This window comes from Entelurus aequoreus, linkage group LG09 (assembly GCF_033978785.1).
Source record: "Entelurus aequoreus isolate RoL-2023_Sb linkage group LG09, RoL_Eaeq_v1.1, whole genome shotgun sequence".
Classification (NCBI taxonomy): Eukaryota; Metazoa; Chordata; class Actinopteri; order Syngnathiformes; family Syngnathidae; genus Entelurus; species Entelurus aequoreus.
In genome coordinates, this window is record NC_084739.1 from 19,532,146 (window position 1) to 19,559,569 (window position 27,424).

At 38.8% G+C, this 27,424-nt stretch overlaps 1 protein-coding gene and 1 long non-coding RNA gene across 4 annotated transcripts in view; one reads left to right on the plus strand and one right to left on the minus strand.

Annotated features, from left to right (window-relative positions):
* LOC133657233 (uncharacterized) overlaps nt 1–27,424 on the plus strand; it is a 972,718-nt gene that overhangs the window by 905,940 nt on the left and 39,354 nt on the right. The gene's annotated exons all lie outside the window — the stretch shown is intronic.
* The window catches only part of khdrbs2 (KH domain containing, RNA binding, signal transduction associated 2), a 144,649-nt gene continuing 139,363 nt past the window's right edge, over nt 22,139–27,424 (minus strand). For all 3 annotated transcript variants that reach the window (XR_009827240.1, XR_009827241.1, XM_062058290.1), the window contains 2 exons: nt 22,722–22,790; nt 22,139–22,466 (listed from right to left, as the gene is read on the minus strand). Coding sequence is in view for 1 of the 3 variants with exons in the window: in XM_062058290.1 (XP_061914274.1) it covers nt 22,762–22,790 (29 nt within the window). In the remaining 2 variants the exon portion in view is untranslated. The remainder of the gene's footprint in view (nt 22,467–22,721; nt 22,791–27,424) is intronic.

Below are 27,424 nucleotides of genomic sequence, written 5' to 3' on the forward strand. Positions count from 1 at the left end.
AGTAATTGGGAAGAACTTAGAGATTAAAAAAAATACATATGTTTTGTCAAACCACTTATCATAATACATTGGTTTGAAAAAATCAATTTTGAGCAAGTTGCAGACAGTCACAATGTTGAAATACTGAACTTGAAATACATGGAAAAAAGTAAGATTTTCTGTAATCTTAAATAAAGATTAAAAAAAACAAAAAACAGATTTTTTCCCCATATATAATTGTACTATGTACTGTAAAATAACTTCCCAAACACCATATGTCTGCACTGTGCGTGCAGTCCTGGATGTGATGCCTACTTGCTACATGGCTGAAACAAACAAGTTTTTCCAGCTTAGCACTTTGGAAAACACTGAATCGATCATGGCAAGAACAACCCGCCTCTTCGGGGACCTTTCATGTTGACACAATTTATTTGCACCATTAAATCCCACCTGACACCGAACATTTATTTTGAAAAATAAACACTTGTAGAAATGAGGGCATGGAGAACTGCGAGCTCACGTCCATCACACCGGTGCATTGGCTAACCTCTTTCTCCTGCTCTCAAATTTCCCCCCCTTTTGAGGCTGGGATTTTTTTTTTCCTCCCTCCATCGCTGACATGCATTTTTCATCTTCACAGCTCCTTGAACACTTCCCGCCACAAAATGGCAATTTTCTCTTTTTTTATGATTGCCGGTTGTTCGACAGCTGAGGCAGCTTGCACGCGTGTGTGAAAAAACCTTATTTCTAGTCATCATAGTTCATACAGAGTCAGGCCTTCAACAATATATTTTTAATCTGGTCCACAGCCTGCAGGACGCGACTGTTTAAATCAGATTAAAAAAAAAAAAGCCTCAAAGAATTTCTTCTTTTCAATTAAAATTCCCTTCTTCACATTCCCACCATTGTCTAAGACTCGGCCACATAAATACATTTGTGTTATATTTCATGTCCCATCCTGAAAATGCAACACGAGTGCAACCCCGCAGGCCGCCACACTGATAAGATGAGGTCAACTTGAGCTCATAATTGACTTCAACAGTTTACTGCTGCAGCCCTCCAGGGCTCTTTACTGCCACCACAGTGCAGCAAGCAGCCTGGAAATAATCCACTCAATTCTCAACTGGAATACTTTTGATGCTTGGATTCTATTAAGGTTGATTAGGAATAGAATCTAAAGCGGTGTTTTTCAACCTTTTTTGATTCAAGGCACATTTTTTGCGTTGGAAAAATCCGGAGGCACAATACCGGCAGAAATCATTAAAAAACGAAACTCAGTTGACAGTAAAAATTTGTTGTCACAATTGTTGGATATGACTTTAAAACCATAACCGACCATGCATCAATATAGCTCTTGTCTCAAAGTAGGTGTACTGTCATCACCTGTCACATCACGCCGTGACTAATTTTGAGTTTTTTTGCTGTTTTCCTGTGTATAGTGCTTTAGTTCTTGTCTTGCGCTCCTATTTTGTTGTTGATTGTCATGTAATGTACGGATGTACTTTGTGGACGCCGTCTGCTGCTCCACACGCTGTTAGTTTTTGCTGTCGTCCAGCATTCTGTTTTAGTTTACTTTGCAGCCAGTTCAGTTTTAGCTTTGTTTTGCATAGCCTTCCCTAAGCTTCAATGCTTTTTCTTAGCGGCGTTTGCCTTTTGTTTATTTTTGGTTTAAGCATTAGATACCTTTTTACCTACACTCTGCCTCCCTCTGTCGTCTGCATATTGTGATCACGACAAACCATGTTCCCGACATCTACAAAGCAATTAGGTACCTGCTCCCACCTACTGATATGGAAGTGTATTACACGGTTACGCTGCCGAGCTCTAGACGGCACAGACACTAAACAACGGCACATTTGCGGATTATAGTGTCCGCCCTGAGATCGGTAGGTTGTGAGTTCAAACCCCGGCTGAGTCATACCAAAGACTATAAAAATGGGACCCATTACCTCCCTACTTGACAGTCAGCTTTAAGGGTTGGAATTGGGGGTTAAATCACCAAAAATTATTCCCAGGCGTGGCCACCGCTGCTGCTCACTGCTCCCCTCACCTCCCAGGGGGTGATCAAGGGTGATGGGTCCAATGCAGAGAATAATTTCGCCACACTTCGTGTGTGTGTGTGGCAATCATTGGTATTTTAACTTAATTAAAATATTTTTAACCAAATTAGGTGAAATTAGTTAATTTCCCACGGCACACCAAACATTATAACACGGTACACTAGTGTGTCGAGGCATAGTGTTTGAAACATTTTATTTTATTATTTGTATTTTATTTTATTTTAGATACAATGCAAATAGTCATGAAAATAAAGAAAACCCATAGATTGAGAAGATGTGTCCAAACTTTTGACCTGTACTGTATATAGTCACCAAACTCTCTTTAATTATTAACTGCCAACTTTCTACCACTAAGCCTGTTGCTCAAATCTCAAACTCTAATCTAGTCAATGTTTGGTTGAACATGACTTACATGTCACCTGGATGGTGGAGTGTTACTGTGGAGGGGGGCGTGGTCTGCGGGCCTGCGGATGTGTAAGGACCGGCCTCAAAGCCAGCGGCAGGTGAGTATATTGCCCAGCTGGGGCTGGTTATCTGATCACCTGTCGCCTTTATTAGCAGCAGCCGGACCGAGACACGTTGTTGGAGTTGGAGTTGCTGGTGAATAGATGCACAGACACGCACGAGACCACGGCGAGAGGAAGAGGGAACCAGAGAAGAATGAAAAGTCGCGGAGCAAAGACTGTCGTGCGGTGCTTCCAAACCAAGACACTGAAAAGTGTAGAGTGAAGTACGGTTCTGGCGTGTGTGTGTGCGCACAATAAAAAAATTGATAACACACTGCAAAAACTGAAATCTAAGTAAGATTAAATATCTCAAATAAGGGTGATATTTGCTTATTTTCTGTCTGATAAGATAATTCTTCTCACTAAGCAGATTTAATGTTAGTGTTTTACTTGTTTTTAAGTGTTTTGGTCCTAAATGATCTCAGTAAGATATTACAGCTTGTTGCTGAGATGTTATGACCTATATTGAGTAAAACATGCTTGAAACTAGAATATCAACTGTTGCAAAGCTGTGTCATCAACACTCACAAGTATAAAACTGCTTTTTTAAAGTAATAATTTCTTATTTCAAGCATGAACACAAAAATCATGACTTTGACACAATTGTGTCTCATAATTAAAACAGATGACAGCCAAGTGGACTTTGCTGTTTTATTTTCAATGAAACAATAGAAAATACGTACTCATATAGTAGCGCAGTTGGCACAGTGCAGTAAACGGACAGTTAATATTTAAACATTTCACATGTGACATTTCAAACTATTTTGAACAGAAATAGTTCATGCACATTCAGATAAATTATTCAAAATTACAATAAAAAAAAAAATTGGCTGGGGGCCGGGCTGTATATATATATATATATATATATATATATATATATATATATATATATATATATATATATATATATATATATATATGTATACATATATATATATATATATATATATATATATATATATATATATATATATATATATATATATATATATATATATATATATGTATATATATATATATATATATATATATATATATATATATATATATATATATATATATATATATATATATATATATATATATATATATATATATTAGCATTTACTTAATTTAAGAATATTTTTCAACATATTGAGAAAAAAGGTCTCATTTTTTTTTTTTCTACCAAGAAAAGTGCACTTGTTAGTGAGAATATACTTATTTTAAGGTATTTTGGGGTTCATTGAGGTTAGCTAATTTTACTTGTTTTGGAAAGTCTTGACAAGCCAAATTTTCTTGTTCTATTGGCAGATAATTTTCCTTAGTTCAAGTAAAATACACCTAGTTTTTGTATTTTTTTTTCTTGTTTTTGAACACTGACTTTTTGCAGTGCACCAGACTACTGTGAGGATCTGTCGGCATCAGGGGGCCCCACGGGAGAAAGACGTTCACAGTTACCTAACTGTATTGCAAAATATTTTTAAAAAATGATTTAAATGTATTTTTTGTTGTACTTCATGTAAATGAATGTATGGTAAACACTGCTTAAAAGGTAAACGTCTGTATTGCGGTGGTCTTGATTCCACATTTAAACATTACGATGTGTTTTTGTGTAGTTCCGAACCAGATGCAGTCCCAGTAGACTGAGGAAATGAACAACAACAACAACAAAAAGATTTCATGCGGGATCTTGCTGGCGCTCAACTTGACACTTCCATCACAGTCGCCGTCGTCTGAGGCGTTTATCTGACATGTCAGTGTTCTGACCTCGGGTGGGGGTGTGCCGATGAAAAGAAGTGGGAGAAAAAACAACAACAACATGGAAGCCTACGGCACCTTCATTTTTCGCCTGGCGTACGCCGCCGATGGGACTTGCGGCACCTGAAATAAGGACTCGGGTTTGAATTTGCATGGTGAGGACGCGTTGGGAGATGATCAATGAGGTGCCAGTGAATTCAATTGGAACGCTCATAGGAAAAAGAAAAAAAAAGTGAAGGACGTCGCATGTGGTAAACAACTACGGAGACATGATGAGAGACCCCTTTTCAATCTTGGCGTGCTGCGTGCCATGAGGACATATTGTCTGCTGCACTATATTGACAAATATGTCACCAGAATATAAGACAACCCATCTTTTTCAGGGTTATTTTCTCTGTTTGTTTACTCAACTGCAGTGCAATCAGTTGTTATTATAAATGTTTGCATCAGCCTTTCTTAGCACCAATCGACTTGTTACTGCTTGTGTGTCCTTTTTGTTCTTGGTTCCTATCGACGCAGTGCAGTCGGAGGAACTAATTGTTGCTCATTTTCTGCATGAACAAATCAAAAATATCATCTGTAAACAGTGAAATGTGTTTAAAAAAAACCACACATTTACTTAATCTTTTTTTAACAAATATTTTCCTTTGTAACAGTTTGTACTACATGCAATCTGTAGTTGTATTTGCGGCCGTTTTCCATGGTTTTTAATGCAATATTTAACATTGCCAAATACTGCAAGTATTATAAAGTACTGCATCCATTTGAAAAATAAACTGCATAATAGTTTGATACTTCAATGCCTCTAGAGTGGTACCTCAATTTACCAGCTTAATTGGGTCTGTGACAGAGCTCTTAACTCAAAACACTTGTATCTCAAATTGTCAGGTTCAAACACTAATGACATCTATTAATCAGACAAGAAGCAAGGCATCATGCAGAGACAGAGTTCAATTTAGCTCATGAGGAGAACGCATGGAGCTGCACACTTAGTCACAGTCTCGCCCTACGCTCTAAGGTTCAGCTCTTGCGTCCCTCTTTTTATTCAGAGTTCCTTAGTCAACATCACTGAGGCCGCCTCTAATAGGAGTGGTCACATACACTATGCAAAACGGGTCTAGGATGCACAGTACGTGACGGAATGTGCTGGGGGCCTTGTGATTTCGCCTTGCCCCCGCTTCGTCTGCGTGTTGTCATCTTATCTTCGTTGAGGTCCTTGAAGTCTCTGCTTCGTCTGCGTGCTGTCATCTTATCTTCGTTGAGGTCCTTGAAGTCCTTGGCTGTTAGCGAGCTAAAACAAAGATAACATCTGTGGCTGAGGCCACCCCTCAGACAAGAAGTTTTGTCTTTGCATAGATTAGGAATGTCTAACTTGAGCACAATAGCTAATAACTAAAGCAACGGACTTTAAGCATACTAAAGTTAGTGTGATAATATATACATAATTATTCTAACACAAATAAACCTCAATCAAATCTATTGAAATCAATTTAATTGCTGCTTCCCCAGGGCCTTTAAAAAAAAAAAGGAAAAAAAGTTTTTACTGAACAAAACGGCAACAATGCAAAAATATCATCCATTTAAAAATAAGTTTGTTCATGAATGCATGTCTGAGCGAGTGTAACAAAAATGCTGCCTGCGCTTTTAGCTCAGTGGTCGGCACGCAGGCCTCTCACGCCGGCGCCTTGCTTGGAGTAGAAGGGCAAAACGACGCAGCCGAGAGAGAGGGCGTACACACTCGCGACGCGAAGCTGAGCTGTCTGTGATTGACAGCTATGAGCACCAATCGTTGCATTCCGCCGTCAAAAGATGGTTTGTTAAACAAAATCCATGCAAAATGTTTGGCCAAAGAACCACCATTACATGTTATGTAGACTGCTAAGAAGTGTTTTAAATGTTGGACAAAAATCAAAATATGAAGGGTTGAACATTTATATAACACATCTAAATCAGGGGCGTTTAGATCGGGGGCCCCGAATGGGCCGGACTGGTAAAATCACGACACGATAACTTAAAAATAAAGACAACTTCAGATTGTTTTCTGTTTTAAAATAGAACAAGCACATTCTGAAATTGTACAAATCATAATGTTTTTTTGTTTTTTTTCAATTACTTGTTGCGGTTAATAGTATTCTATCTTTATTTGTCGTTATTTATATTTTCTGAACAAATTATGTGATAATGGTTATCAGTCAACACATTAGTGTTAATTTTCAATCTATCAAGATAAAAAAAATTATATCAAAATCCAATTACAGTATGTTATTTATGTACTTTAATAATTTTCCTCGACTGATATACTAACATCATGTAGTTTATTTTGTACATATGTAGCATCATCTACAAAGATACAAATAATTGCTATTGCGACACCTAGTGGACACATTTAGAACAGCTCTTTCTTTCATTCAAAAATTTCAGGTTAATTTTTATACTTCGCTGACTCATCCCGTGGGCCGGATAAAACCTGTTCGTGGGCCTGATCCGGCCCTTGGGCCGTACGTTTGACACCACTGGTCTAAATAAACATCCCTAAATAATTTAGTTTTGTTAAAAAAAAAAGGAAAAAAACTATTCAAACAAAAAAGTGCCAACACATTCAAAAGAAAGTGCCCATAATATGACTTTAAATGATCATATAACCTACCATTATTCGCTTGAATATGATTATAAACCTATATATTCACTTACTTCAGAGTATAAAGTAGAGATTAATTTATCCACATAGGATTATCATCCGTGGGTAAAAATAATCATCATAGTAAATAGGGATGTCCGATAATGGCTTTTGGCCGATATCCGATATTCCGATATTGTCCAACTCTTTAATTACCGATACCGATATCAACCGATACCGATATATACAGTCGTGGAATTAACACATTATTATGCCTAATTTGGACAACCAGGTATGGTGAAGATAAGGTCCTTTTTAAAAAAATTAATAAATAATTAAAAACATTTTCCTGAATAAAAAAGAAAGTAAAACAATATAAAAACAGTTACATAGAAACTAGTATCTAATGAAAATGAGTAAAATTAACTGTTAAAGGTTCGTACTATTAGTGGACCAGCAGCACGCATAATCACGTGTGCTTACGGACTGTATCCCTTGCAGACGGTATTGATATATATTGATATATAATGTAGGAACCAGAAATATTAATAACAGAAAGAAACAACCCTTTTGTGTGAATGAGTGAGAATGAGTGTAAATGGGGGAGGGAGGTTTTTTGGGTTGGTGCACTAATTGTAAGTGTATCTTGGGTTTTTTATGTTGATTTAAGAAAAAAAACAATAACAAAAAAAAACGATACCGATTATAAAAAAAACGATACCGATAATTTCCAATATTACATTTTAAAGCATTTATCGGCCTGCCGATATTATCGGACATCTCTAATAGTAAATCATTATTTTGCTTTTATTTTGACTATTAGTACGTCTCCCAAAGGTTAAGCCTTCCCCTGTTCTTAAAAACCTACTGACGTGTCTTGTTTCTCTAACTTTGATCAAGAGTCCTTGAACACACCACAGTTGTGGGCAAGGAAATTCACAGGTGAAACGTGCACATAACGTTCTCCTATGCTGCCGCAAATGATCATGTTTACCTTTATTTTACCCCCTCTCCTTGTTCCAAAATGTTGGCGCTGTGTGTGAATACTTGAATGATGACGTTATGACGTCGGTGTTGAGTGAAGTGTTCCAAGTTGGGTCTACCACTGTCCAAGTGGAACAAACCATTTTGCATTTTTGGTAGGGTGTGTAGTAGGGTTGTACGGTATTCCGGTATTAGTATAGTACCGCGATACTAACGAATCATATTCGGTACTATACCGCCTCTGAAAAGTACCGGGCCCACCGGAAGAGGTGCTTTAAGACATGGCGAGCTAGCTAGCGACTAAAGTCCATCCCCAGTCTGCAGTGTTTTAGCTACTTCTAAATCACTAATCCTCGCCTCCATGGGGACGAATAAAGTGAGTTTCTCACAATTATTATCCCTGCAGGACGAGGAATAGCTAAACATGCTTCACTACACACCGTAGCTCACCGGCGTCAAAATGTAAACAAACGCCTTTGGTGGATCTACACCTAACATCCACTGTAATGATACCAAGTACAGTAGCGCATCTAGTCGATACTACTTCTTTCGTTTAAAAAAAATTCATATTATGTTTATAAACTCAGGAAATATGTCCCTGGACACATGAGGACTTTGAATATGACCAATGTATGATTCTGTAATGACTTGGTATCGGATTGATACCCAAATTTGTGGTATCATCCAAAACTAATGTAAAGTATCAAACAAGAGAAGAATAAGTGATTATTACATTTGAACAGAAGTGTAGATAGAACAAGTTAAAAGACAAAGTAAGCAAATATTAACAGTAAATGAACAAGTAGATTGATAATTCATTTTCTACCACTTGTCCTTAATAATGTTGACAAAATAATAGAATAATAAATGACACAATATTTTACTGCATATGTCAGCAGACTAAATTAGGAGCCTTTTTTTGCTTACTTATTAACAAGTTGACAAGTTGTCTTGTATGTTCACTATTTTATTTAAGGACAAACTTGCAATAAGAAACATATGTTTAATGTACCCTAAGATTTTTTTGTTCAAATAAAGCCAATAATGCCATTTTTTGTGGTCCCCTTTATTTAGAAATGTATCGAAAAGTACCGAAAAGTATCGAAATAATTTCGGTACCGGTACCTGTACCAAAATATTGATTTTTGGGACAACAGTAGTGTGTAGGTAGTTCTAGACATTCTTAATTTTAATCAAGCAACCTTATTTTATGTTGAAGAGGTTCATTTAGCCTACTAATGTGTATTTATAAATGGTTGATTTATATAGGCTAGTAAGGTAAAGTTTGTACCTGACAAGTTTCGGCTATCTTGCTTCTGCAGCCTTCCTCAGAGGTGTCACGTGATGTTAGTGTTTATTATATGGATTGTTCCATCCCACCTGAAACTTGTCAGGTACAAAACTTTACCTTACTAGCCTATATAAATCAACCATTTATAAATAAGCAACCTTATAGTTGAACTTTCATGGCTATACTCATTTTATACTAACATTTATGACGTTGTTTATTTTTATAACTTACATATCTAAATGAACTCTTCAAACTTCACAAAGGCCTGTGCTTGGGGCACCAGTCCAACATCCCCACTAACCCCCCTCCACTTCGACACCCCTGCCTATGTGTACCAAACAGAAGCTACTTGGTTAGCGACACCTGTTATAAGGAGCCATCTGCTTCATTTGTTTTTAGGATTATTCTTGTTCAAAAGGATTAATATTAGAAAATCCCACACAAATACCATCTCAGCTGGTGGCTTGCTTTCGACGTGGCGCATTTGTGCTTTGTTGCAATTGTCGTTTCGTTTAAAAGCAGCAACACCCTTCAACATGTTCCATGATGGAGAAATAATGTGCAATGAAAAACAGTGTTCTATTGTAAGAAGTGTTGATGCTTATTAGTTTATCCACACGTGCAGACAACACAACATGTCAAAACTCATCATGTCTGCAAAAATAACTCTAATTAGCTGGGGGGCTGGGGAGGCTTTCAGATAGTGAAAAACGTGCAGTCCAAGCTTAGCAGCTTGCTGTCACAGGACATAAAATATGAAAACCATCAAAACCTTCTCTTTTGTATACAGTGAATTATCACTTTCCACAAAAAAAGAAAAAAAACACTCATCCCCTTTGCTTGTTTGCACCACTTTTCTAAAAAGAGGTGCTTACCCAGCAGGCACAAGACATTGATACAACGTTGATTATACATACCGTATTTTCCGGACCATAGGGCACACCGGATTATAAGGCGCACTGCCGATGAATGGTCTATTTTTGATATTTTTTCATATATTAGGCGCACCGGATTATAGGGCGCATTAAAGGAGTCATATTATTATTATCCTTTTCTAAATGTAAAACACTTCCTTGTGGTCTACATCAGTGGTCCCCAACCTTGGGGGGGTTGGTTGGTGTAGTAAAATTTTTTTTTTTTTTTTTTTTTTTTGTGTCATAAAGAAATACAATCAGGTGTGCTTACGGACTGTATCCCTGCAGACTGTATTGATTTATATTGATATATAATGTATATATTGTGTTTTTTATGTTGATTTAATTTAAAAAAAATAAAAATAAAATAAAAATAATTTCTTGTGCGACCACGGCCCGGTGTTTGGGGACCACTGGTCTCCATAACATGTAATGGTGGTTCTTTGGTCAAAATGTTGCATAGATTATGTTTTACAGATCATCTTCAAGCCGCTTTCTGACAGTAGCTTCAGGATGCGCCGTTTTTTGGGCGGTCTTATTTACGTGGCTCACCTTCGACAGCGTCTTCTCCTCGCCGCTTTGTTGTAGCGGTGTGGCGTGCAAGGACTGTAGTGGAAGAAGTGTCAAAAGATGGAGCTAACTGTTTTAATGACATTCAGACTTTACTTAAAGGCCTACTGAAATGAATTTTTTTTAATTTAAACGGGGATAGCAGATCCATTCTATGTGTCATACTTGATCATTTCGCGATATTGCCATATTTTTGCTGAAAGGATTTAGTAAAGAACATCGACGATAAAGTACGCAACTTTTGGTCGCTGATAAAAAAAAAGCCTTGCCTATACTGGAAGTAGCGTGACGTCACAGGAGGAAGGACTCCTCACATTTTCCCATTGTTTACACCAGCAGCGAGAAAGCGACGATTACCCCATTAATTTGAGCGAGGATGAAAGATTCGTGGATGAGGAAAGTGAGAGTGAAGGATTAGAGTGCAGTGCAGGATGTATCTTTTTTCGTTCTGACCGTAACTTAGGTACAAGGGTTCATTGGATTCCACACTTTCTCCTTTTTCTATTGTGGATCACGGATTTGTATTTTAAACCACCTCGGATACTATATCCTCTTGAAAATAAAGAGTCGAGAACGCGAAATGGACATTCACAATGACTTTTATCTCCACGACAATACATCGGCGAAGCTCTTTAGCTACTGAGCTAACGTGATAGCATCGGGCTCAAATGCAGATAGAAACAAAATAAATAAACCCCTGGCTGGAAGGATAGACAGAAGATCAACAATACTATTAAACCATGGACATGTAAATACACGGTTAATAATTTCCAGCTTGGCGAAGCTTAACAATGCTGTTGCTAACGGCGCCATTGAAGTTAACTTAGCTACGGGACGGCGGCGGTGGCGGGCGTTGTAGCTTTTGACGACACCCCGGCCGCCATCAGAGTCGGCAAGAAACATATTTCCCCAAAGTTACGTACGTGACATGCACAAAGAGACATGCACGTACGGGCAAGCGATCAAATGTTTGGAAGCCAAAGCTGTACTCACGGTAGCGTGTCTGCTATCCATCTCAAAGTCCTCCTGGTTGTGTTGCTGTAGTCCGCCGCTAATACACCGATCGCACCTACAGCTTTCTTCTTTGCAGTCTCCATTGTTCATTAAACAAAATGCAAAAGATTCACCAACACAGATGTCCAGAATACTGTGGAATTATGAAATGAAAACAGAGCGTTTTGTATTGGATTCAATGGGTCCGAATACTTCCGTATCAACCATTGACGTCACGCGCATACGTCATCATACATAGACGTTTTCAACCGGAAGTGTGGCGGGAAATTTAAAATTGTACTTTATAAGTTAACCCGGCCGTATTGGCATGTGTTGCAATGTTAAGATTTCATCATTGATATATAAAATATCAGACTGCGTGGTCTGTAGTAGTGGGTTTCAGTAGGCCTTTAAATCAATAACGGAGCAGCATCTCCTCATCCGAAAACAACAACACTGGAAATGTGTCCCGTGAAAAACCGTCCGATCGGAACTCTAATAACTAAAGTTCCTTGAGTGAATAATGTAAACTCACTATACCGGTATGTTTTAGCGCTTTCATGGCGAGTTTACTGACAGATATAAGTAAGAACTTCACACTACTTTATATTAGAAATGGCATCAGTGGAGGATGAATGTCACATAACAAGAAGATAGAGAAAAAGAAGATGCTTATCGACTATAGAGTCGGCACGGACTACAAAGGCGGACGCGCGCAATTTTTCAGGATTTGCGCAGATCCCAAATACAGATCAGTAGGTACCAGAAGGTAAGAAACTTTTACTTTACTCTTACTTTTGCATAATATTGCGAAACAAAATTCCAGATAATATGTCTTACCTTATACACACACCATAATAATACTTGTATGTTTCATGCGCCGACAATCCTTCAAGCGGTGCGGCTTCATAGCTTACCAAAGTCGTACTAAAACATTTTGATAGATTTTTGAGCGCCGTGTGTAATGTTCTATATTTTCAATGGAACATTTAAAATGTTGCTGTTGTTTCCTTGAGTCATATTGCCATCATAGTGCAGCCTACACTTATCTCTTATGTTTGACTGCCAAACCTAACCCCCCCCGCCCGAACCTCCCTCACCCCCTCCACATTTCATCCCCGGATTGTAAATAATGTAAATAATTCAATGTATATACTCTGATGATTAACCTGTGTGATGACTGTATTATGCTGATAGTATATATTTGTACCATGAATTGATTTACGTGGACCCCGACTTAAAGAAGTTGAAAAACTTATTCGGGTGTTACCATTTAGTGGTCAATTGTACGGAATATGTACTGTACTGTACAATCTACTAATAAAAGTTTCAATCAATCAATCAAAACACACACTTCCATGGAGCCGGGCCAACTCTCTCTCGATACACAGCCCGGCACGGTGCACCCTTCTGGGGCCATGACAAGTGCTTTTCCCCCGGGACACACGTTCACCTCAAACTACCAAAATAACTTCAAAATACAGAGCCGGACAATTCTCAAATGATTTCTACATTTCAGGTGATATGTTTCTTTTGCCAATATGATGACTGGTCGCCATAAAGCTGAGTGGAATACCACCTGCTACTACTGCAGCCAGTTGTGGACGCAACCTCCAATTAAACATCTTCATTGGTAAGTTGATGATAACTTGACACCTTTAATACTATAGTTGGAGCACCAGTGTAGGGATAATAACTGATGCATCTGTCTTTTACTTTGAAACATGTCAACTCAAATGTATGTACATCGTTATTGTGCTTTTTTTAATTCACTTATAATGTTATTATAATCGTTGAACTAATCTGTAGTTTATTTGTTTTTTAGTACAGATGCTATACTACTGGCAAAAAGAATGTAAAGTACTGATATATTAATACAGATAGGATGAATGTTTTCTCCCCTATTGCCCAGCCTTTGGATGTGCTTTATTAGAAATAAAAATCCCATCACTACAGTGAAGCGTGGTGGTGGCAGCATCATGCTGTGGGGATGGTTTTCAGTGGCAGGAACTGAGCGACTAGTCAGGATAGAGGGAAAGTGGAATGCAGCAATGTACAGAGATATCCTGGATGAAAACCAAACCTTCTCAGCCAACCTGGCTGAGAGGTGCTGCAAAGAGGAATGCCCAAAGATAGGTGTGCCAAGCTTTTGGCATTGTATTCAAAAATACTTGAGGCTGTAATTGCTGCCAAAGTATTAAACAAAGGCTGTAAAATATTTACGTACATTTGATTTTTTGTTTTGTTTTGTTTTAATAAATTTGCAAAATTAAAAAAAATATACATTTCACATGATTTAAAAAAAAAAAAAATCTAACCCTTTAAAGGCCTACTGAAATGAATTTTTTTTATTTAAACAGGGATAGCAGATCCATTCTATGTGTCATACTTGATCATTTCACGATATTGCCATATTTTTGCTGAAAGGATTTAGTATAGAACAACGACGATAAAGTTCGCAACTTTTGGTCTCTGATAAAAAAAAAGCCTTGCCCCTACCGGAAGTAGCGTGACATAGTCAGTTGTTTGCCTCCTCATATTTTCCTATTGTTTTCAACGCAGCTAGAGCGATTCGGAAAGCGACGTTTACCCCATTCATTTGAGTGAGGATGAAAGATTCGTGGATGAGGAACGTTAGAGTGACGGACTAGAATGCAGTGCAAAACATATCTTTTTTCGCTCTGACCGTAACTTAGGTACAAGCTGGCTCATTGGATTCTACACTCTCTCCTTTTTCTATTGTGGATCATGGATTTGTATTTTAAACCACCTCGGATACTATATCCTCTTGAAAATGAGAGTCGAGAACGCGAAATGGACATTCACAGTGACTTTTATCTCCACGACAATACATCGGCGAAGCTCTTTAGCTACTGAGCTAACGTGATAGCATCTGGCTCAAATGCAGATAGAAACAAAATAAATAACCCCCTGACTGGAAGGATAGACAGAAGATCAACAAGACTATTAAACCATGGACATGTAACTACACGGTTAATAATTCTCAGCCTGGCAAAGCTTAACAATGCTGTTGCTAACGACACTGAAGCTAACTTAGCAACTTAGCAACCGGACCTCACAGAGCTATGATAAAAACATTAGCGCTCCACCTACGCCAGCCAGCCCTCATCTGCTCATCAACACCCGTGCTCACCTGCGTTCCAGCGATCGACGGCGCGACGAAGGACTTCACCCGATCACAGATGCGGTTGCCGGCTAGCGTTGACTAGCGCGTCTGCTATCCAAGTAAGTCCTCCTTGTAAGCCGCTAATACACCGATCCCACCTACAACTTTCTTCTTTGCAGTCTCCATTGTTAATTAAACAAATTGCAAAAGATTCACCAACACAGATGTCCAGAATACTGTGGAATTATGAAATGAAAACAGAGCTTTTTGTATTGGATTCAATGGGCTACCGATACTCCTGTTTCACTGGCTACGTCACGCGCATACGTCATCATACAAAGGCGTTTTCAACCGGAAGTTTAGCGGGAAATTTAAAATTGCACTTTATAAGTTAACCCGGCCGTATTGGCATGTGTTGCAATGTTAAGATTTCATCATTGATATATAAACTATCAGACTGCGTGGTCGGTAGTAGTGGGTTTCAGTAGGCCTTTAAAGGCTTTTTGATCAAATGTCACAGTTTCAATTAGTATAAATTTACATAACCTGAGTTTTTTTTACTAATTTAAATCCGTGACATTATCTAAACAAAAGGTATTCAAAGGGTAAAAAAATACATGTTAAAAATGTTGATAATTTTAAGTGTATAGAGAAATTTGAGCAAAAAAAAAAAAAAAGTTTTTACGCCTTTAGAAAACTTTTATGTCCTGTTTGGTTTTGATGATAATTAAAATTGCTAAAATGTAGAATATCGGAGTAAATGATTGATGGATGTGGCCTTTATAGAATAGTGACCCTAGTATGACATTTTAGCTTTGTGCTACTAATTCCCTTCAATGGAATCTATATGAACCGTGCAGTCAGATTATGTCAACACACACACACACACACACACACACACACACACACACACACACACACACACGCACACACACACACACACACACACACACACACACACACACACACACACACACACACACACACACACACACACACACACACACACACACACACACACACACACGTGATGCTCGGCGTTGAGACGCGGCTTACAGTGCCAGAGACAATCAACTCGTCCTTGAGCTCCAGATGGGGGAAAACAAATGACCTCCCTCGCTTCGCTCCTTTGTCAAACAAACACTTTTCCACTTCTCGTTAGGAACAAAATAGGTGTGTTTATTTAAGTATGTGCCAAGAGCGTGATCACGAAAGATCAACAAGCCATCATTTATTTCTTGGCGCGTGCTCTGCGTGTATAGCGACGGCGTGCGTATAAGCGTACCAATATTGAACACACAAGCAGATGGTACAAACTCTGCTTTGCCACCTTTGGAGTATTGTTCACATTAATATTTAACATGATCTATTTCTGTGGCACTGTTGACCAACATGCAGGTATATGGTGACTAAAAAGACAAAGAAGCAATACACTGAGCCGGTTTTTACAAATGGAGGACCAAGCTAGGTCAGGAAAAAATGTATGTAGAAATGTAATTTATGTATTAGCTTTATTTAGCTCGCAGCAAAGTTTTCAAAAGCTAAAAAATTCTAAAAATAGAATAAAAGAGCCAATCGGTGTAAAGCAGGGGTCGGTGTTAGAATAATTGTATCTAAGTTATCACAAAAACTTTGTGTTACATTGAGTTCCCAGCAAGAATACAAAAACATGTCTTTGAACCTACCAATAACAAGGCTTGTAAAACTCCACTGTATAGGGGGGGAAGCAACATGAAGGTGTTCTGGTTCTTTCATGTATTGTAATCAACAGAAAGATATTGTCTTGACCCAAGAACTACAAAAGCAAAGAGGAAGCAAGACCAGACTCCCCTCCAGGTACCGCTTGTTTGAACTGTTTTACGACCTTTTCTGTGAACTGTTTACGACCTTTTCTTTTGAACTGTTCTGTAACCAAAGGCAACGCTGTTTACGACCAATATCCCTTTGAAACAGCTGTTGCCATGTAATCAGGGAAAGTCCAAATAAAAAGAGGTGGCGTACAATCTTTCTCCAGAGCGAGCTAAGACACTGTACAAGGGTACAGTATCCAGGCGTCTCTCCTCACTGAGCCAAATTGAATTCTGTCTCTGTTTGATTCTGTGCTTCGTGTCCTGCTTAATAGATGTCATCAGTGTTTGAACCTGACAGTCGGCAACCCAAAATGTTGAAAGAGTCATATTGGACCAAAAACACACAAAAAAAATCGGTCTGGAACCGCAAAAAAGTTACAGTCTTATATAAGTGTTATAATGAAAGCATTACATGATGTAAGTGTCTATATTAGTTATATTAGCCTACTATCAAAGGCTGACGCAAATCTTCGTAGACAGAAATGTTGTATTTAAATTTTTATTCTACACATCTTTGCAACATTGGAAATCATTAGTAAAATGGAGGCTTCTCACAGGATGAGATAACTTCTGGATATTACTGGCTCAGAATGGCCAAAGGTAAATATGTGAGTGTCCAAGTTTAAGGAAACAGCAGGCTGTCTTCTTCTAATGGATTTATTACAATCTTTGCAAGCTGGGTAACGTTTGCTGTGGTCTGGAACAACATGGCACACAAACAACGATGAGAAATGCAGTCAATATTACATACAGATAATGTGTCATGAGACATGCAAATATAAATTAAATACACAGAGGACATAAGTAAAGGAAATTAAATGAGCTCAAATATACCTAAGTTAGCATCGATTAGCTTGCAGTCATGGATTGACCAAATATGCCTGATAAGCACTCCAGTAAATCAATCCAATCAACAAAGCTCACCTTTGTGCATTCACGCACAGCATAAAAAAGTTTGGTGGACAAAATGGGACAAAGAAGGAGTGGCATAAAACACGTCTTTCTGTGGCATCATCGGAGAAAGTTGTACATGTGAACAAACTACGATGAGTTCAAGGATCGCTGAAATTAGTAGGATAAAACGGTGCTTTCCAAATACTCTCATCAGTGAAGCATGTATAACATAAAGGGTGGGATTTCTCACAATTAGGAAGGTTTGTGTCGTGTTTGTTCTTCTACAGAAAATATATTAAAACAAAAAATGTATTTTTTTCTTCATCTTTTTCCATTGTCACACATCTCTGAAAGAGGTCCAGGGAGCCACTAGGGCGGCGCTATGCGGCTCTATAGTCGCGGGTTGCTGACCCCCGGTGTAAAGTAACAAGAAAAAGGCAAAATGTTGATGCTAAAATTGAGAGATGCACAATGTATTTTTTTCAGGCCAATACCAATACAAATAACTTCCTGCTTGTCGATACTGATAACCAATAAGCACATGTATAATTTTTCAAATGTAGATTTGACTGTAAGTCTGTGCGCACCTTTCTTTGCCGCTGCCTTTGGGGAGGCTTCTTTAACGGAATGCGCCTTTGTAGGTTTTCAAAACATTGTTGTGGCGTGCTGGCGTTTCAGGTGGCTGATAAGGTTTGATGTGTTGATGCGCGATGTTTATTTTGTTTGCAGAACATTTGGTGCAAATAGCACACAACAAGTCTTCCTCTGAAACAGAAGTCCGACACAATCGATGCCATGCTTGTTTACAGTGAGCTCAGTGGGAGTTTACGACAGGCGAGCAGCAGAAAAGGAGCGCTTGATTTGTGCACCCCAGCCCACTTGCAGTACAGTACAGGTAATTTCGCCTTATTTGAACATTTTTTTATTATCATTTATCAGAAATTTTTCTTTATCGGATTATCTGTATGCAAAATTTAAAAAATACAACTTTTCACATGATTTAAAAACATTTATAACCCTTTTAATGGCTTTTTAATCAAATGATGTCAACATTTTTAATTAGTATACATTTACATAAACCGAGGTTATTTTACTCATTTAAACCTGTGACATTATCTAAAGTCCTTATATCGAATGTCCAATATTTATCGTGCACCCCTAATAAAAACATAGAGCTGACATGAAGACTTTTTTTTTTCTTTAAAAAATCTGCTTTAAAAATTAAATGTATCAAAATGATCCCCAGAATCTTTCAGTGAACAAAGTTTGGACACCCCTGCTTTAGTCCATTATAAGAGTAAATGCAAAAAAGGGGTGCTAATCACAACAAAACCAATCTCTAAGAATTGTACCGCATTTTCCGGACTATAAGGCGCACTTAAAATTCTTTTTTTTCCTCAAAACTCGACAGTGCGCCTTATAACCCGGTGCGCTCAATGTAATGTGATGATAAGTGTGACCAGTAGATGGCAGTCAAACATAAGAGATACGTGTAGACTGCAATATGATGGCAATATGACTCAAGTAAACAACACCAACATTGTATATGTTCCATTGAAAATATAGAACATTACACACGGCGCTCAAAAATCTATCAAAATGTTTTAGTACGACTTTGGTAAGCTGTGAAGCCTCACCGCTTGATGGATTGTCGGACCATTAAAAATATGAGTATTCTTATGTTGTGTGTATAAGGAAAGACATTATCTGGCGTTTTGTTTTGCAATATTATGCAAAAGTAACTTTTCTCACCTTCTGGTACCTGCTGATCTGTATTTGGGATCTGCGCAAATCCTGAAAAATTGCGCGCCTCTGCCTTTGTTGTCCGTGCCGACACCATAGTCGATAAGCATCTTCTTTTTCTTTATCTTCTTATTATGGGACATTCGTCCTCCACTGTTGCCATTTCTAATATAAAGTAGTGTAAAGTTCTTACTTACATCTGTCAGTGAACTCGCCATGAAAATGCTAAAACATACCGGGGTAGTGAGTTTACATTATTCACCCAAATAACTTTAGTTGTTAGAGAGTTCCGGTCGCACGGTTTTTCATGGGACACCTTGTTGTTGTTTCTGAATGAGGAGATGCTGCTTCGTTATTGATTTAAGTAAAGTCTGAATGTCATTAAAACAGTTAGCTCCATCTTTTGACACTTCTTCCACTTCCGTCCTTGCACGCTACACCGCTACAACAAAGATGAGGGGGAGAAGACGCTGCCGAAGGTGAGCCACGTAAATAAGACCGCCCACAAAACGGCGCATCCGGAAGCGACTGTCAGAAAGCAGCTTGAAGATGATCTGTAAACATAATCTATGCAACATTTTGACCAAAGAACCACCATTACATGTTATGTAGACCACAAGGAAGTGTTCTACATTTAGAAAAAAGAAAAGAAAAAAAGACTCCTTTAATGCGCCCTATAATCCGGTGTGCCTTATATTTTTAAAAAAAGATTGAAAAAGAGACCATTCATCGGCAGTGCGTCTTATAATCCGGTGTGCCCTATGGTCTGGAAAATACGGTACACATAATAATGGAATAATAATAATTGGACTTTAAATATTACATATACAACGTGCAATGAAATCCCTTTGTGGGGTTATTGTACATTCTGCCATGGTGGGGGGCAGGGGTTCGATTTCCAGCGAGGTTTATGTCAGGAAAGGAAAAAGTGGAAAGTGACAGAAAAAAATACCACAAACAGTGGAATATAACCCATCCTTGTGCAGTGTAGGGGACCAGAAAGGGCCGCTCCTGGCTAAATTCGGGCCCTAAACAGAATTTTATTTTGAGTCCCCTCATACTAATAGTTTTTTTTCGAGCATGCAAAAAAAAAAAAAGTAATGTACAGATACAGAAGAAAATACTTCACTTTGAAAACACAAAAAAGAAAACAATACATGATTGTATTTTTAATCTCCACAAAGGAGTGGGAAGAAGTAAATCTTAGTTACTCCCACCCCTTAAAGGCCTACTGAAATGATTTTTTTTTTATTTCAACGGGGATAGCAGATCCATTCTATGTGTCATACTTGATCATTTCGCGATATTGCCATATTTTTGCTGAAAGGATTTAGTAGAGAACATCGACGATAAAGTTCGCAACTTTTGGTCGCTGATAAAAAAAGCCTTACCTGTACCGGAAGTAGCGTGACGTCGCAGGTTGAAGGGCTCCTCACATTTCCCCATTGTTTACACCAGCAGCGAGAGCGATTCGGACCGAGAAAGCGACGATTACCCCATTAATTTGAGCGAGGATGAAAGATTCGTGGATGAGGAACGTAAGAGTGAAGGACTAGAGTGCAGTGCAGGACGTATCTTTTTTCGCTCTGACCGTAACTTAGGTAAAAGGGCTCATTGGATTCCACACTTTCTCCTTTTTCTATTGTGGATCACGGATTTGTATTTTAAACCACCTCGGATACTATATCCTCTTGAAAATAAAGAGTCGAGAACGCGAAATGGACATTCACAGTGACTTTTATCTCCACGACAATACATCGGTGAAGCACTTTAGCTAACGTGAGAGCATCGCGCTTAAATGCAGATAGAAACAAAAGAAATAAGCCCCTGACTGGAAGGACAGACAGCAGATCAACAATACTACTATCAGGAGACACCGAACCAAACACTGGACCAAATACACGGTTAATGCTGTGCCGCCTGTCAAAGCGTAGCAATGCTGTTGCTAACGACGCCATTGAAGCTAACTTAGCTACGGGACCTCGTCAGAGCTATGATAAAAACATTAGCGCTCCACCTACGCCAGCCCTCATCTGCTCATCAACACCCGTGCTCACCTGCGTTCCAGCGATCGACGGCGCGACGAAGGACTTCACCCGATCATCGATGCGGTCGGCGGCTAGCGTCGGATAGCGCGTCTGCTATCCTCAAAGTCCTCCTGGTTGTGTTGCTGCAGCCAGCCGCTAATACACCGATCCCACCTCCAGCTTTCTTCTTTGCAGTCTCCATTGTTCATTAAACAAATTGCAAAAGATTCACCAACACAGATGTCCAGAATACTGTGGAATTTTGCGATGAAAACAGAGCTGTTTGTATTGAGATACAATGTGTCCGAATAATTCCGTTTCAACCATTGACGTCACGCGCAAACGTCATCATACATAGACGTTTTCAACCGGAAGTTTCGCGGGAAATTTAAAATTGCACTTTATAAGTTAACCCGGCCGTATTGGCATGTGTTGCAATGTTAAGATTTCATCATTGATATATAAACTATCAGACTGCGTGGTCGGTAGCAGTGGGTTTCAATAGGCCTTTAAAAATGTTATTACAGTTTTATTTAGGTGAAACGAAACTCTGACAAATCTCTAACTGGGATTCGAACCCAGTATAACTGTTTACAAAATCAGCACTACCGCCATTTCCCACATTGAGCAGGTTTAGAAAATAATTGCCATTATATTATTATCAGTGACAGAGCAGGAGGAGGAGGCTCGGAATACGTTTGCAGTAGAATTTAATATGAAGTGCCCTGTATTTTCATTTCTCTCAGGAAACTTACCGGTAAAAACAACAACCAAAAAAAAAAAAGAAGATTACACTATGGTTTTACAAGCTTTAATTGCTTTGGAAAAAACTTTCTTACAAAATGTTGACATCTCTAGAAGGTAGTTTTCAGTTAAAGTTGGGTTTTTCAGGAACCAGCAGTGCTTTCAAGTTTGGCCAGCTGGTGTTGACAAGTCACTGTCAGTCTATCAAACTCACTCTCTTCCATAAGATATAAAAGTCCAAACAACCTGAGCCGTGCAGAAAAACAGCAGGTGACATCAACGAGGCTCCGCCACTTCTTTGATGCCGGATTCTTGGCCGAGTGCTGCCTACAGTATATAAGACGCTCACAGACAGAGTGGCTCTTTAAAGGATGAAGAAATGTGATGACCGCGGCAAAGTCTTTAAGCACCTTAGACTCCAGTCTTTCTGCAAAACAAGACAAACGCACATGCAGTCCAATGATCCTTTTTCGGAAAAAGCCTGCATGTTTCATCAGTTGCATACAGTACACACCCCCACTAAACTGCAGCGTGGCTTGGTTAAGAGCTGCCAACAAAGGATCTGTGAGGCCATTTTGCAAAGGATGCATGCACACCATGGAACAATAGTGCGTGTGTAAGAAAAAGGCATGCATTGTTACGCCCTCTTTCCTGCATTGTCTGTAAATATTGGTAAACTTACCTTGGCGTTCACTTGATCAATGTTGAGCGTTTATTCTGCCTCATGGAGCAGATCCTCTCATACATTGTACTGAAAGAAACAAACCGTTACATTATAAGCATGCTCTGAATTAAGGACACATTATTAAATGTTGTAGAACTACAACACAATGCACGTAAAATATCGAGGGTTAGGGGCGGGGGTCTGCATTGTCAATAGCAGTGGTTTTCAAACTTTTTTCACCAGGTACCTCCTCAGAAAACACAAGTACCACCATAATGACCAGCATTAAAAGATAGTAGCGTAGGAGGCCTAAGTACTCATTGAAAACAAGTATATTTAACAATCCTCAGACTGGAAGTCTCTCCAGAGAGTGGTAAGGACGGCGGAAAAGATAATCAGGACTCCTCTTCCTCCTATCCAGGAGATCGCAAAAAGCCGCTGCCTGACCAGGGCTCAGAAAATCTGCAAAGACTCCTCCCACCCCCACCAAGGACTGTTTTCACTGCTGGACTCTAGAAAGAGGTTCCGCAGCCTCCGAAGCAGAACCTGGAGGTTCTGTAACAGCTTCTTCCCTCAAGCCGTAAGACTCTTGAACGCATCATAATTAAATGATCCCCTCAACTCCCCCCAAAATGGATTATCTCGCTGGAATAAAAAAAGACAATATAACATACATCCATAAACGTGGACGCATGTGAAAAAGTGCAACATATTTATCTGTACAGTAATCTATTTATTTATTTATTTATTTATATATATTTATATATATTTATCTATTTTATATACACTACCGTTCAAAAGTTTGGGGTCACCCAAACAATTTTGTGGAATAGCCTTCATTTCTAAGAACAAGAATAGACTGTTGAGTTTCAGATGAAAGTTCTCTTTTTCTGGCCATTTTGAGCGTTTAATTGACCCCACAAATGTGATGCTCCAGAAACTCAATCTGCTCAAAGGAAGGTCAGTTTTGTAGCTTCTGTAACGAGCTAAACTGTTTTCAGATGTGTGAACATGATTGCACAAGGGTTTTCTAATCATCAATTAGCCTTCTGAGCCAATGAGCAAACACATTGTACCATTAGAACACTGGAGTGATAGTTGCTGGAAATGGGCCTCTATACACCTATGTAGATATTGCACCAAAAACCAAACCTTTGCAGCTAGAATAGTCATTTACCACATAAGCAATGTACAGAGTGTATTTCTTTAAAGTTAAGACTAGTTTAAAGTTATCTTCATTGAAAAGTACAGTGCTTTTCCTTCAAAAATAAGGACATTTCAATGTGACCCCAAACTTTTGAACGGTAGTGTATATATATTTATATATTATTTATATATATTTATTTATATATATAATAAATATATTTATTTATTTATTCACCTTATTGCTTTTTTTATCCTGCACTACCATGAGCTTATGTAACGAAATTTCGTTCTTATCTGTGCTGTAAAGTTCAAATTTGAATGACAATAAAAAGGAAGTCTAAGTCTAAGTCTCTAAGTATGTGTTTTTTTTGGGCCACTGTAACATTACACACAGTTTGAACAGTGACACTGTGTTTCAATATAGGAAAATAAAACACTGTACTTGAATCAAGTGATTCTTTGGTGTACCACGAGATAGAGCCCACGTACCACACGTACCACAGTCTGGTCTATAGTTTAACCCAGTTGTGTCCAAAGTGCGGACTGGGGACCAATTTCGGCCCACAGCTCATTTTTATTGGCCTTTAACAGATTGTAAAAACAAAATAAATTAATTATTATTGAAGTATGTTGGTAGTAATGCTATCAAACAGTTTTTAACAGATAAATCCCAATCATGAATTTGGATTCATCACAAGCATTACTAGTGTCATGATCCGTGGTCCGGGTCATGTTTTGTGTTTTCTGTTTGTTTTGGACTTCCTTAGTTCCTGTTTGTGCACCTCCTGAGTTTGTTACCATGGCTACTTATTATTTGAACCTGCCTCTTGTGTTCGGGACGCTCACCTGTTGCTCACCAAGAGACATTATTTAAGCCTGCCTTTGCCAGTCAGTCCGTCTGGCTTCTTTGTTTGCTTCATGCTCGCGTCACGTAAGTTTTGTTTGTCCCCTAGCCTATGCTAAGTTTAGTTTCCAGTGCGATTGGCACGTGTTTCTTTCGACTTGTTTTCTGTTCTTGGTGGTGCTTTGATTTGTTTGAGAATTAAAGGCCTACTGAAACCCACTACTACAGACCACGCAGTCTTTTACATTTCCTGCGAAATATCCTGCTGAAAACGTCTCGGTATGATGACGTTTGCGCGTGACGTCACGGATTGTAGCGGACATTTTGGGACACCATTGTGGCCAGCTATTAAATCGTCTGTTTTCATCGCAAAATTCCGCAGTATTCTGGACATCTGTGTTGGTGAATCTTTTGCAATTTGTTTAATGAACAATGGAGATAGCAAAGAAGAAAGCTGTAGGTGGGAAGCGGTGTATTAGTGGCCGGCTGCAGCAACACAAACATGTAGCGGCTACGTCGTAGCCGGTGTTTCATTGTTTACATTCCCAAACGATGACAGTCAAGCTTTACCATTGGCCTGTGGGGAACTGGGACAACATAGACTCTTACCAGGAGGACTTTGAGTTGGATACGCATGCTTGTGGAGATGGGACAACAGAGACTCTTACCAGGAGGACTTTGAGTTGGATACGCGCTACCGTGAGTACGCAGCTGCGGCTTCCAAACATTTGATCGCTTGCCCGTACGCGCGTGCCGCTATTTGCATGTCACGTACATAACTTTGGGGAAATATATGTGCTGTATGAACTTTACGGAGGTGAACAGTACTTTGGGCTGTGGGATTGAGTGTGTTGTGCGGGTGTTTGAGTTGTATTGGTGGGTTATATGGACGGGAGGGGGGAGGTGTTTGTTATGCGGATTAATTTGTGGCATATTAAATATAAGCCTGGTTGTGTTGTGGCTAATAGAGTATATATATGTCTTGTGTTTATTTACTGTTTTAGTCATTCCCAGCTGAATATCAGGTCCCACCCGCCTCTCACAGTATCTTCCCTATCTGAATCGCTTCCACTGCCCTCTAGTTCTTCACTCTCACTTTCCTCATCCACGAATCTTTCATCCTCGCTCAAATTAATGGGGAGATCGTCGCTTTCTCGGTCCGAATCGCTCTCGTTGCTGGTGGCCATGATTGTAAACAATGTGCAGATGTGAGGAGCTCCACAACCTGTGACGTCACGCTACTTCCGGTACAAGCAAAGCTTTTTTATCAGCGACCAAAAGTTGCAAACTTTATCGTCGATGTTCTCTACTAAATCCTTTCAGCAAAAATATGGCAATATCACGAAATGATCAAGTATGACACATAGAATGGATCTGCTATCCCCGTTTAAATAAGAAAATCTCATTTCAGCAGGCCTTTAAAGCATGTTCCTACCTGCAAGTCCTGTCCGGAGTGTTCCGTTTGCATCCCGGGGGAACGAACCGCGCAGTAAGCCGCAACCAAACCGTAACAACTAGTAATATTGCTTGCTTGCATAATTTCAATTAACAAACATTTCAATTAACTTAAAAAACATGGCAATATTTGGAAATATATGCAATTTTGTTGTGGGAATAAATTACAAAATAAAGGAGCAAAATACATTAGCATACGTTTGTGATTAATGCAATATTTGTTGTGATTAGTTGCATGAGTTAATTCAGTATTTTATTATTAGATCTTACACAAAATGTTCTTTTGTCGCCTATAACACAAAGCTGATGTGGACGTTTTGTTCAGCTGGCCTAGTTTATATTGTCGTACTGTACACTGGTTTGCTTTAAGCATCTTTAATGTACGAAATGTATCAAAATGGCCCCCGGCATCCTTCAGTTTTTCCAAATACAACAATTGCTGGAAAAAGTTTGGACACCCCTCGTTTAGCCCATCAGCATAAAGGAGGATTTGGGTAACAGTCAAAAAGGAAAATATTTGTAAACGCATGTAGTTCGAAGAAAAAGAGCTGCATTTAAAAAAAATATATTTTCATAATTTTTTTTTATAAAAAATAATGTTAAGAAATAGTCATGTTATTTTGAGACACTAAGAGATTAAAGTACAATTTTATCAAGAAAAAATATTCATGAAACTCATACTAAACGTACATTATACTAGTATAAGGGTCCTTAAAGGCCTACTGAAATGAATTTTTTTTATTTAAACGGGAATAGCAGATCCATTCTATGTGTCATACTTGATCATTTTGCGATATTGCCATATTTTTGCTGAAAGGATTTAGTATAGAACAACGTCGATAAAGTTCGCAACTTTTGGTCTCTGATAAAAAAAAACCTTGCCCCTACCGGAAGTAGCGTGACGTTGTCAGTTGTTCACTCCCTCATATTTTCCTATTGTTTTCAACGCAGCTAGAGCGATTCGGACCATTACCCCATTAATTTGAGCGAGGATGAAAGATTTGTGGACGAGGAACGTTAGAGTGACGGACTAGAATGCAGTGAAATACATGTTTTTTTCCGCTCTGACCGCAACTTAGGTACAAGCTGGCTCATTGGATTCCACACTCTCTCCTTTTTCTATTGTGGATCACGGATTTGTATTTTAAACCACCTCGGATACTATATCCTCTTGAAAATGAGAGTCGAGAACGCGAAATGGACATTCAGTGCATTTTATCTCCATGACAATACATCGGTGAAATGCTTTAGCTACGAGCTAACGTGATAGCATCAT